The sequence below is a fragment of the Podarcis erhardii genome, assembly GCF_964252035.2.
Source record: "Podarcis erhardii genome assembly, chromosome: 13".
NCBI classification, from domain to species: Eukaryota; Metazoa; Chordata; class Lepidosauria; order Squamata; family Lacertidae; genus Podarcis; species Podarcis erhardii.
The window spans coordinates 47,589,981-47,603,187 of NC_138502.1; the positions used below are offsets into that span (position 1 = coordinate 47,589,981).

At 43.6% G+C, this 13,207-nt stretch overlaps 1 protein-coding gene and 1 long non-coding RNA gene across 2 annotated transcripts in view; one reads left to right on the forward strand and one right to left on the reverse strand.

Moving 5' to 3' along the window:
* Window positions 1–13,207, reverse strand: part of LOC309327236 — a 621,761-nt gene that overhangs the window by 136,772 nt on the left and 471,782 nt on the right. The gene's annotated exons all lie outside the window — the stretch shown is intronic.
* LOC309326338 (uncharacterized protein) lies at window positions 5,048–7,777 on the forward strand. The gene is made up of 2 exons (XM_081834938.1): window positions 5,048–5,186; window positions 6,491–7,777. Exon 2 carries the CDS (start codon window positions 6,648–6,650, stop codon window positions 7,512–7,514), a length of 867 nt encoding a protein of 288 aa, XP_081691064.1. The 5' UTR covers window positions 5,048–5,186; window positions 6,491–6,647; the 3' UTR covers window positions 7,515–7,777.

A 13,207-nucleotide genomic window follows, 5' to 3' on the forward strand; every position in this document is an offset into this window, starting at 1 on the left:
CAAGATCAGTGTCATATGATCAAACTTTCTTGCCTCAGTGAGCAACTGGATCCTTGACCAATTATTCTCAAGTGAATGTAGTCCTCAATAAAGAAACATTTCATTGGGCCTGCGCTAGACTGGGCACATTAATGCAGTGGAGGAAGATGCAAAGAATTTCTCTATTTCCCCTGCAACTTCTCTGATCTCTATTTTCTTTAGACCCCCCCCCCTTACCTCTCTCAAAGCCAGCTACACTCAGACTTTCAGTCAATGGCTTAATTTCAATATAGCCCTATCTTTATTTTTTAATTCAATTCTACTTTAAAAAAATACACCACACTCCCTTTCAGGAGACAATGCAAGAATATTGTAAAATGGCAGCTGGATCGATCAAGAGGCATCCAAGAGGCCTCCAAGATTATTATTATAGCAAAAGTTTTGCTGTAATTAATACAGATATTGTTAACTTGGAGAAATAATAACTTTGTCCAACTGGAAAAACAATGTAGATGATGAATGTTCTCTTTTCCCTACTTTCTATGGATAACAAGGTTAAGGAGTTCTTTTATTAGAAAATTAAACTTTGGGTGACTAATATAGTCAGAAAGATAAATAATCTGACTGAGTGCAAAATATGGATTTAATAAATTGTACTTAAATAGTTGTACATCACTGTCAAGCACAGGAGGCCTTTGGTGATTAACTGAATGGTGTTTTGCCATGTAGCATCAGCATAATGATTGGTTCTTCATGTCTTCCATTGAATCATTAGTTTTTAAATAAGATTTTTTTCTGTCCAATAGACAGAGCCAGTGGTGCAGAGATCAGAGCAGAGATTCTCACCTTCTCTACCGCTTTCTGACATCTTAGCTGGAAGATCACTGAACAATCCCAGCTCGAAGGAGAAGTCCAATAGCTGCTGTTTGTTGAGAATGATGAATAGTTTGTAACTCGCACTGAGATGTTCTCTCAGGGCAAGGCCAGGGATGCAGGAAGCCATACCTAAATCCAGAACTGGTGAAATTCTCCAGTTCACGCTCCCAGAGGTCAGTGGCTCAGCCTTGAAAATCAGAAGAACAACTGACAAAAGGCATTGTTCTGTTTTGCGTATTCAGACTCCCCCTTAAATAAAGACACGTTTGACGCAAATTTTAGGTTTGGTTTTTGGCAGAATTTAGGCCACAACTTTATTGATTACAGAAAGTGACTGGTTGCATAGGCTCTGGTTCAAATAGCTCCCTGCACCGTTGCAGGTAGTGCTGGCCCAGGGCACCAGCCTAGGTCAGCCAAGGGTGAACACCTGGATAAGCGGAAAGCTGGGCACGGGCTAACTCCACCACCCAAATGTCCCCCTGGACTCAGGCACGGGCACAGCCCCCTCTCAGGGGTTGACCAAGCCATCGAGTTCGTGGATTCCTTTAACGGAGTACTCTTCACATAGGGATGGCGAGAGCGTTCTCCCACCCCATCACCTGAACCAGAGCCTATCCACAACTTTACAAGTTGTGACAATTTGCTATGCGGCAGGCAAAACCCAAATGGCAACAGCCAATCAGCCAAGTTGGGAAAATTCCTGCCGTGCCCCTGTCCCAACGACAGACGACACACGACAGCAAGGTCAATTGCAAAATGCCCTAAATATAGGGAGAGGTGGGTGGGTGTTCCGAATGCATGAGCCGAAAGAGGAAGCTCTGGGTCATGTGCATGGGCATAAATAGGTCCCTTGATCCATTTAGACTGTGTCCCATTGGCCAGATTGTACCCAGCTTTGAGGGACCTACCAATCGGGTGTTGTGGCTGACCAGTTGAACCCACCCACAACACAGGATGTCAGTTGTCCAGGTCTCACCGCAATACGTGCCCTCTTTAAGGGAGGACCCGATAAAGCGGCAAGAACAGAAGGATAAGCACTAAATAGTTCTATTAAACCTGCCCAATATAGAGGCCTTTATTTTGCAGGGGGCTGATGTTATTCATCCCTATTCCAACGTTTTAGTACTAGCCTGGCAGCCATGGTCAACCAGGAATTGCTCACAGGCAAATGAGTGGGTGGGCAGAGGGTGGGGCAGCAGTGTGTGTTGTTCTTTCCTTGCTAGAAAACAAGATGGCTGCTAAATAAGAGAACCCCCCTCCTCTGCACCCACCATAGGAATGTGGCTCTCCATCCCTCCTCTTTGAGTCCCCAGCTAATGTGTGTTTTTTTCTAACTCTTTTCATTATTAGGAGAAAATTGTTGTTCTGACCTAATCTCTGCTGGATTATTAAATAGTTAACTGTAGGAAGGCAGGGCCAGATTAAGGTGGCTGCAGTTCTTTAGGACCCCAGGGATTCCTATAGCCTGGAGTCGAAATAACTCATTCAGCAATTGCAGGTCTGACTCCACTTGTTTGGCTTAAAACACTGAAAGGTGGGAGCAGTCAGGCTGGCATCCCTCATGGAAATTACTTAGAATAATGCCTGCACCTTTTGCTTCATAACTTTCCTTCTGGTAGGGCTAGAGGCTTGCAAATTTTTAAATGAAAGGTCAGAGTCTGGGCCGCTTTGCACCATCATGAACTGAACTCGGTGTGAAGGGGAAACAACTGATCCTTTAGTCCTAACTGAAGCTAAAGAGATTAGGGTTGTTAGAAAATTCAGAACTCCTTGAAGTGAACGCAATCTGCATTCATTGACAATGTTAATGAATTGTATCATAGAGTTGTAGAAGGAGGGATGTTTGGAGAAGGTAGGGGAGATGCTGCCAAGGGTACAAATGCTCACTGCATAGGGAGGAAGTGTCTGTGCCCAGTGATGGGAAAACTCCCAGGTCCTGCCCTCCCCTTCTGCCTCTGGTTCCTCCACCATAGCAGTGATCCATTGCTTATCTTCTCTTCCCAGGAGGGGAGATGGGAGTTCTGCCTCCCCAGCAAGAGCAGCTGCATCCTGGGAAAGACAAGACCACCTCCTCCAGCCTCCATTCCTGGTCTCAGACACTCCCTGTAACCCCTCCCTGGGTCATCTTTCCATCCCCCCTCCTCAATCTCTGTCTACCAACCGAGATTCCTCAGGACGCATAGCAGGTTGTGTTATTCTGTTGCAGCAAAAGCAACAAAGGGTATTGTGGCACCTTAAAGACTAACAAATTGTTAAGTCTTAAGCTTTCACAGACTGGAGCCCACTCCCATCAGATGCATGAAGCAGATCCTTCAATAGCACATCTGTGTCATTTTAAAGGACTTTTATGGCTTTCTTGAGCAACTGAAATCCCTCCATAGGGACAACTCTGAACTCTGGAAATATTCATGAAGATAGATATCCTTGAACTTGTTTGCATAAAAACTTTTAGAAGTTTTAGTTTTAGGAAACAAGATTGTTATATCTACCTATCAGATTTTAGAATGTCTTGATTTGAAATTTGCATATTGTTGGCCTTTTGTAATAATGTTATCAATAAGTTTGTTCTTTTTCTCTCCATGAATAAAGGCTTTACAACTCATTTCCCCCCGAACACTGAATATTTTTACTTCTTTCAATTAATCTACTTTGCACCTTCTAGAATAATTTGTGCGCCAATCATCTGTCAGAGGCCTGACAAATGAGTAACAGCAAGAGCACAACATACCATGTATGGAATTTCTGCTCTATTGAAATCAGGTTAGGGAATTAAATTTGCCAAACCTGCAGCAGAAAATGACAAGCCTTACAAAACTGGTCCATAAATAATGTTATTTTATTAGAAAAGTATTGCACTTTTAATCCGTCTTAATAAATATCCTAGAGCTATGAAGCTCAGCCCAAGGCAATATGTGAAAATTTTATATCAGAGAATGGGATAGAATCGCAATGCGTTTTTTCTGCTGGTTCCTTCATTGTACATATTTTAGGACTACATAAATACTCCATGGCACTAGCTTTACAACTATGCAAAGCCATTAGAGATACTTCCAAAATTCTTCTCATCTGAATTCCTAGCTGGTTTGGCTGGTTCTTAATTCCCTGGTCTTGTCTCCGAAGTCGAGCTGATGTTTCAGTATTCCTGCTTTGCTTGTTTCATTTCTAAACTTTAGTTTGCCACAGCATCAGTTCCTTCAGTTTATGAGCACCTTTTCTGCCCTTCTACATTAACTTTGTGTTGTTGTTGTTTGGTCGTTTAGTCGTGTCCGACTCTTCATGACCCCATGGACCAGAGCATGCCAGGCACTCCTGTCTTCCGCTGGCTCCCACAGTTTGGTCAAACTCATGTTGGTAGCTTCGAGAACACTGTCCAACCATCTTGTCCTCTGTCATCCCCTTCTCCTTATGCCCTCCATCTTTCCCAACATCAGGGTCTTTCCCAGAGAGTCTTCTCTTCTCATGAGGTGGCCAAAGTATTGGAGTCTCAGCTTCAGGATCTGTCCTTCCAGTGAGCACTCAGGGCTGATTCCCTTCAGAATGGATAGGTTTGATCTTCTTGCAGTCCATGGGACTCTCAAGAGTCTCCTCCAGCACCATAATTCAAAAGCATCAATTCTTCGGCAATCAGCCTTCTTTATGGCCCAGCTCTCACTTCCATACATCACTACTGGGAAAACCATAGCTTTAACTATACGGACCGTTGCTGGCAAGGTGTTGTCTCTGCTTTTTAAGATGCTGTCTAGGTTTGTCATTGCTTTTCTCCCAAGAAGCAGGCGTCTTTTAATTTCGTGGCTGCTGTCACCATCTGCAGTGATCATGGAACCCAAGAAAGTAAAATCTCTCACTGCCTCCATTTCTTCCCCTTCTATTTGCCAGGAGGTGATGGGACCAGTGGCCATGATCTTATTTTTTTTTTGATGTTGAGCTTCAGACCATATTTTGTGCTCTCCTCTTTCACCCTCATTAAGAGGGTCTTTAATTCCTCCTCACTTTCTGCCATCAAAGTTATGTCATCTACATATCTGAGGTTGTTGATATTTCTTCTGGCAATCTTAATTCCGGCTTGGGATTCATCCAGTCGAGCCTTTCACATGATGAATTCTGCATATAAGTTAAATAAGCAGGGAGACAATATGCAGTATTGTCATACTCCTTTCCTTGCAGGGCAGCAGCTGAAGAAGGAGCAAAAAGGGTTTTCTTGTGTGTGTGTTTCTTTGTGGCTGATTAGCTGCTCTCCCTGTGCAAAGGTCAGAGGGGGCAGGGTTTCTGTTGAGTCAGGTGATTAGCTGTGGGAGGAGCTTATCAGAGCTTGCAGGGCAGCGCCGCGTGCAGTTTTTTTTAAAAAATAATATTTATTCAGAATTTTAAAGGTTACAAAAAAGTAAGAAAAAAGACAAGCAAAATAAAAAAGACAAGAGAAAAAAAATACAATCATTTTTTTTAAAAAAAGATAAAAGAAAAAACAAATCAAACCTTTACATATTTTTCTTTCTTTAACTTATTTCCTTGACCTCCTCACACCTCCTGTTTTTGTATTCTAATTCAAATTGTTAATTCAGGAAATCCTTGCACATTCTCTCTTTCCTAACAGAGTCCTTAAATTTACCATTTTTTTTTTTAAAAAAACCTGCTTTTACTTTATCCAATCTTGACTCTCATCCAAGGCTTTATACCTACACTTATTCTTTATAAGTTTCCCTAAGGTCAGAAAAGATTCCATTCCACGAATTTCCCAACTCTCATTAAAACAAAAACAAAAAACAAATTAAATTATATTATATGCATATTGAGTTCCCAATATCCCAAAGCTCCCTCTAGGGGGATTTAAGTTTCTTTTCACTCCTTTCAGCACAGACAGACACAAAGGTCCCATGCGTTAAATTCTAACAATCCTTCCTTCATTTTAAACATAAGCTTGTAGCAAATATAGACAATAGAAACAAAGTCCTCTTTTTATATCTTGACAGCTAACTTGACAGCTGTCAAATTGTTCTATTCCTCATCCACGGGCTCTCACGGACCACTCCTGGGTCTAGGGGGGTGGCACATCAAATCCCAAATCTTGTTCTTCTCCTGCAGGCTCCCCTGCTTCCAAGAGAAATTCCTGATAGTCTCAATCAGTGGAATTAAAGTCCTTTACAAAACAAACAAACAAAAAAAAAACCTCTCCACGACCTTAGTTGACAGGTTCTTTGCTTTAGTTTATTTACAGAAAGGGGAGGCGGACTTCCTGTTTGGACCTTCCCCGATCGGTGCCAAATTTAAGAATATTTTAAGAGTCCAATTTCCGTACTACTCACGGGTTGTTTGTTGTTTGAAATCCAAATGTCCACAGGAAAAAGTCAGTGCTCTCCGGCAACGGCTGTGCGGCTTCACTCCGCGAAAATAGCAGTCGATTCGAAACACTGCGCCACTCACCCCGCGTCACATCGGACCCCCCCCAAAAAGGGTTTCCCTGTGAGTAGAGGGGGTGCTCCTGGTGTCCGCCGAATCCCACGTTCCCAGGCTTCCTCCGCCTGGGATTTTTAGAGGGTCTCTGCCTTCGCAGCAGCGGCACGACCCGATTTTTGTGGAGCGGGTTCCTCTGAGTCAGAGGAATTCCGCCATTGCCGATGGCGCTAACCCGGAAGTGCAGCGCGCGCAATTTGATCCATCTTTTAGATTTAGGGGAGCTAGTCTCAAACGTTTGTTGGGGGAGACCTAGGTTTTTTTGGGGGGGAGTTATTTGTCCTGTCTTCACGCTTTTTATGATGGAGGACCACTGTAGCCACCCCCAATGACACGTTCTCAAGATGGAGGGTGAGGGAACAGCTGCAGTCGCCTGCGGTTCCTGCGCAATGCTTGCCATCTTGCCAAAGGTTGCAGGCAGCTTTACCTGCAGCAATTGCATGTTGATTGCCCTCTTAGAAGACAAAGTCCAGCAACTGGAGGAACGTGTAGCTACGCTCCAAAGAATTAGAGAGCTGGAGCTCTTTTTGGAAGCAACAGAGCACACCGTCTCCACCAAGGAGGAGACAGGGGACTCCCCTGAGAAGGAGGCTAGTTCATCAACACAGGAGCCAGATATATGGAGAAACGTGACTCAAAGAAGTAGGAGGCCCAGGGTTCGCTCTGATTGTTTAGAAATACACAATCACTTTGAGGTCCTCTCCCCTAGCATGGAAGACGAAGACCAGACTCCATTTGAGGATCTCTCCCTCATTACAGTTGATCAGGTATATGAAGACGAGCAGCAAAGTCAGTCCTCAGGGAACGTGCAGGCGACCGTGGAACGGACAGCTCACAGAAGAACCCCGACCAAACCTAAGAGGAGGCGTGTAGTGGTGATAGGGGATTCCCTACTGAGGGGAACAGAAGCAGTGATCTGTGGGCCTGACAAGATGTCTCGGGAAGTGTGCTGTCTCCCCGGGGCTAAGATCCAAGATGTAACTGAACAACTGCAAGGAATCATAAAACCCACTGACAAATATCCCTTCCTCTTGGTTCATGTGGGAACCAATGACACTGCAAGCAATAGCCTCCAGAAGATCAAAAGAGACTACGAGGCTCTGGGCAGGAAATTGAAGCAATTAAATGCACAAATTGTCACCTCATCTGTACTCCCAGTTGAACGACGTGGCCCAGGGAGAGAGGGGAAAATAGTGGAAGTGAACAGCTGACTTCGCAAATGGTGTAAACAGGAACGGTTTGGATTCTTAGATCACGGACTGCAGGTTCTTGAAGATGGACTTCTGGCAAGCGATGGGCTGCACCTCACAACGGTTGGGAGGAAAGTTTTTGCCAAAAATCTCAGAAACCTCATCAGGAGGGCTTTAAACTGACTAATGTGGGGGAGGGAGACAGTGCTCCTGAAGGTAGGAGTCTATCAATTGATGAAGATGATCATCCAAATGTCATAGACCAAATGGAGCAAACAGCACGCAGACCTAGTGGTGGGAGGAAAAAATCCTTAAATAATAGACACGGGGGAATGATTAATGGACTTCAATGTCTGTACACTAATGCGCAAAGCATGGGAAATAAACAAGATGAGCTTGAGCTCTTGGTACAGCAAACTAAATATGACATAATAGGCATCACTGAAACCTGGTGGGATAAGTCCCACGACTGGAATGTAATAATGGAGGGATACAATCTATTTCAGAGAAACAGACCAGACAAGAAAGGAGGAGGAGTGGCGTTATATGTCAGAGATGTGTATACCTGTGAGGAGATCCAAGATTTAGAACCTCAAAGCCAAAGTGAGAGCATTTGGGTCAAAATTAAGGGAGAGAAGAATAACAGGGACCTCATTGTGGGAGTTTACCATAGATCCCCAAGCCAAACGGAGGACATAGATGATGCCTTCCTGGAACAGATGGCCAAGCATGCAAAAGGAAGGGAAATAGTAGTAATGGGGGACTTCAATTACCCGGATATTTGTTGGATGTCAAACTCAGCCAAGAGCGTAAGGTCAAACAGATTCCTCACTGGCCTTGCAGACAACTTCATTGTCCAGAAAGTGGGAGAAGCAACAAGAGGAACAGCCATTTTAGATCTGGTCCTAACCAATGTTGATGACCTGGTTAGTGGGGTAGAAGTGGAAGGATCATTAGGCGCGAGTGATCATGCTCTTCTGAAGTTTACTATACAGCGGAAAGGAGCAGCCAAGCATACTAGGACTCAATTTCTTGACTTTAAGAAAGCCGACTTCATAAAACTTAGGGAAGTGCTGGGTGAGATCCCATGGACAGTAATACTAAAAGGAAAGGGAGTTCATGATGGCTGGGAGTTTGTTAAGAGGGAAATAGTAAAAGCACAACTTCAGGCAATACCAATGAGACGGAAACATGGAAGGTGCCTAAAGAAGCCAGGGTGGCTATCTAAAGAACTTTTAACTGAGTTAAGATTAAAAAAGGATGTGTACAAAAAATGGAAAAGGGGGGAAACCACCAAAGAGGAATTCAAACAAATAGCCAGCACGTGTAGACACAAAGTCAGAAAAGCGAAAGCACAGAATGAACTCAGGCTTGCTAGAGAGGTTAAAAGCAACAAAAAAGGCTTTTATGGGTATGTAGCAAAAGGAAGAACAAAGAAACAGTGGGGTCACTCAGAGGAGAAGATGGTGAAATGCAAACAGGGGACACAGAAAGGGCTGAACTCCTCAATGCCTTCTTTGCCTCAGTCTTCTCCGATAAAGAAAACAATGCCCGACCTGAAGAATTTGGAGCAAATGATTCGGCAGAGGAAACACAGCCCAGAATAACTAAGGAGATAGTACAAGAATACTTGGCTAGTTTAGATGTATTCAAGTCTCCAGGGCCAGATGAACTGCATCCAAGAGTATTAAAAGAACTGGCAGATGTGATCTCAGAACCACTGGCAGTCATCTTTGAGAATTCCTGGAGAACAGGCGAAGTCCCGGCAGACTGGAGGAGGGCAAATGTTGTCCCTATTTTCAAAAAGGGGAAAAGAGAGGACCCAAATAATTACCGCCCAGTCAGTCTGACATCAATACCAGGGAAGATTCTGGAGCAGATCATTAAGCAAACAGTCTGTGAGCACATAGAAAGGAATGCTGTGATCACCAATAGTCAGCATGGATTTCTGAAAAATAAGTCATGTCAGACTAATCTGATCTCGTTTTTGACAGAATTACAAGCCTGGTAGATGAAGGGAATGCAGTGGATATAGCCTACCTTGATTTCAGCAAGGCATTTGACAAGGTGCCCCATGATATTCTTGTAAAGAAGCTGGTAAAATGCGGTCTTGACTACGCTACCACTCAGTGGATTTGTAACTAGCTGACTGACCGAACCTAAAGGGTGCTCATCAATGGTTCCTCTTCATCCTGGAGAAGAGTGACTAGTGGGGTGCCACAGGGTTCTGTCTTGGGCCCGGTCTTATTCAACATCTTTATCAACGACTTGGATGATGGACTCAAGGGCATCCTGATCAAATCTGCAGATGACACCAAACTGGGAGGGGTGGCTAACACCCCAGAGGACAGGATCACACTTCAAAACAACCTTGACAGATTAGAGAACTGGGCCAAAACAAACAAGATGAATTTTAACAGGGAGAAATGTAAAGTATTGCACTTGGGCAAAAAAAAATGAGAGGCACAAATACAAGATGGGTGACACCTGGCTTGAGAGCAGTACATGTGAAAAGGATCTAGGAGTCTTGGTTGACCACAAACTTGACATGAGCCAACAGTGTGACGCGGCAGCTAAAAAAGCCAATGCAATTCTGGGCTGCATCAATAGGAGTATAGCATCTAGATCAAGGGAAGTAATAGTGCCACTGTATTCTGCTCTGGTCAGACCTCACCTGGAGTACTGTGTCCAGTTCTGGGCACCACAGTTCAAGAAGGACACTGACAAACTGGAACGTGTCCAGAGGAGGGCAACCAAAATGGTTAAAGGCCTGGAAACGATGCCTTATGAGGAACGGCTAAGGGAGCTGGGCATGTTTAGCCTGGAGAAGAGGAGGTTAAGGGGTGATATGATAGCCATGTTCAAATATATAAAAGGATGTCACATAGAGGAGGGAGAAAGGTTGTTTTCTGCTGCTCCAGAGAAGCGGACACGGAGCAATGGATCCAAACTACAAGAAAGAAGATTCTACCTATATATTAGGAAGAACTTCCTGACAGTAAGAGCTATTCGACAGTGGAATTTGCTGCCAAGGAGTGTGGTGGAGTCTCCTTCTTTGGAGGTCTTTAAGCAGAGGCTTGACAACCATATGTCAGGAGTGCTCTGATGGTGTTTCCTGCTTGGCAGGGGGTTGGACTCGATGGCCCTTGTGGTCTCTTCCAACTCTATGATTCTATGATTCTTTCCCAATTTTGAACCCATCAGTTGTTCAATATCCAGTTCTAACTGTAGCTTCTTGTTCCACATAGAGATTTCTCAGAGATTCACTTAGAGATTTTGTCCCACACTGTGTGTACATTTATTAAAATACTTGTGGGGGGATACTGCTATATTAATATATGTGATTGCATCCAGATTAATTTGGTGTGTTGTTTTACCACATAGCTGGGTGTATTGATAAAGAGTATAAAATGCAGAATTCTTGGTGTTATTGTATGACTGATTGTATCAATATTCTTTCCCCATAGTGTGCTACCAATGGGCATGAGAACAAATGTGCTTCAATGAGGCACCACAGTAAAAAAATCTAACACAAACCTACACATGGCTACTCAGAAGTCCCACTGTATTCCTACGTAAGTGGGTATGGGATTGCAGCTGGAAATTTGTCTTTGGGTCTGAGTGTGGTCAGAATCTGGATAAGAGACTGCATGGGAAAGGTACGCTATATATGTCACCTTCAGTTCCCGGAAAGTAAGAATATTAAAAATTTCATGGTTCTGAAAAAAATCTTCTGCTGGAAATGAGATTTGCTTGGTTGCCATCAGACCCTCATGGGAAGTCAGCCCATGATGTCCCAAAGCTTGTGGGTGGGACAAGGTTTCACAAAAATATAAGCTTTTATATCACTTTTCTAACAGAATCCAAATTTGTGGGGTGGAGTGGGGAGCAGGATGATGGGGAGCTGTCTGATCTGTTAGGTGTTGGTAAACAACATTTTGATCTTTCTTTGCAATTGATAGAAAATATTCTTCTGGACATCTGCATTCCATAGATTCTGGTGTGACCCCTTTTGGCAACTGGAGTTGTTTAGGATCTTCAACTTGGCGTGGTTAGTTGTGCTTGACATGCACCTTCACCTCTTTAGGGTGTGGTTTCTCAGCAGACATGGCCCTAACCTCTGGGTAGTTTTCAGGCTATCTGCCTGTACTGCATGGGCTGTCTACCTGAAATGAGTCGAAAAGGCAGCTGAACTCTTGTTGGCTGCCCTCCTTTGACCAATTCAAATTCTCTGTAGGTCCTGTAAGAGGCTGAGACCCAGAAACACTCATTCCCAGAAACTCTTTCCCAGTTCGTGTATTTCAACTTCTTTTCTAACTTTCCAATGTTTACTGTGTCCATGGCACATCAATCCCAGTCCTCAATGCACGTTCTGAAGCCATAACATTCAATATGGTTTTGCCATGCTCAGAGCTACTATATTATGTAACTGCATCAATGTGATTAGCTTGAATCCAAGTACAGTCATATTATGTTTGCTTCAGGTTGAACATTTTCTGGTTGCGTCCTGCAGTGACCCGGAAGTACTGGAAAGGGTTACTTCTGGGTTTCGCCACTCGTGCGTGCGCAGACACGCAAAATGACGTCACGCGCATGCGCAGAATTGGCAAATAGTGACTGGCGCGTGCAAAGACGCGCAGACATGAGTAGCGTTCTTTTCAGGTTGTGAACAGGCCTCCGGAATGGATCCCTTTCACAACCAGAGGTACCACTGTAGACCATCCTTCCACAACACATTATTGCTATTTCAGCGCTTGCGAACAAGCATTATTAAGGAAAAACTTATACCGGCTGCAACTCAAATCAAAGAACTGGCCAATGGAGGAAGCAAGAAGATAAAATAAAGGAGACTGTGAATGCAGTCCTATCACCAGCCATAATTTAATTCCCTATTTAAATATATTATTCATTTTCAGCGGCTGCCTTTTCTCTCTAATTTTTAAATCAAAGCTTTTGTATGTGACACTCTAATACATGGTAATTTTCTGCTTCTATCTCTCTCTACTTACATTAACTCTTTTTTTAAAAAAACAACAACAGTGAGGAGTTTTTTTTTTCTTCTGAAAAAGAGAGAGATAAAAATACATGGGCCCCAATCCAGCTCCCATCCTGAGCTAAATAACTCTTGGCTTCAGAAAGTATCATCTGGTCTCTGAAGAGTTGTCTCTAACTACCGTAGTTCAATGGGACATCTATAAGCATTATGACAGATGACTGTGTGCACCCTGAAATATATCGGCAAACAAACCAATATGAATGCAGATGATGATGATGATGATGATGATGATGATAATTTTATTTATTTATTTATTTATTTATTTATTTATTTATTTATATCCTGCCTATCAGCCTGGGTTTCCCTAGCCACTCTGGGCATCTCCCAACCAAATATTAAAAACACAATACAGCATTAAACATTAAAAACTTCCACACACTGATCTCACTTCTGGATTTATTGTTGTCCAACCAAGTTCAATGCGCTCTATGTGGGGCTACCTTGGAAGATGACCCGGAAACTACAACTAATCCAGAATGTGGCAGCTAGACTGGTGACTGGAAGTGGCCGCCAAGACCACATAACACCGGTCCTGGAAGACCTACATTGGCTCCCAGTACGTTTCCGAGCACAATTCAAAGTGTTGGTGCTGACCTTTAAGGCCCTAAACGGCCTCGGTCCAGTATACCTGAAGGAGCGTCTCCACCCCCATCGTTCT

What these genes read in the sequence shown, in the direction of transcription:
- LOC309326338 (XM_081834938.1), top strand. Translation starts at nt 6,648, where the DNA reads ATGGAGGGTGAGGGAACAGCTGCAGTCGCCTGCGGTTCCTGCGCAATG.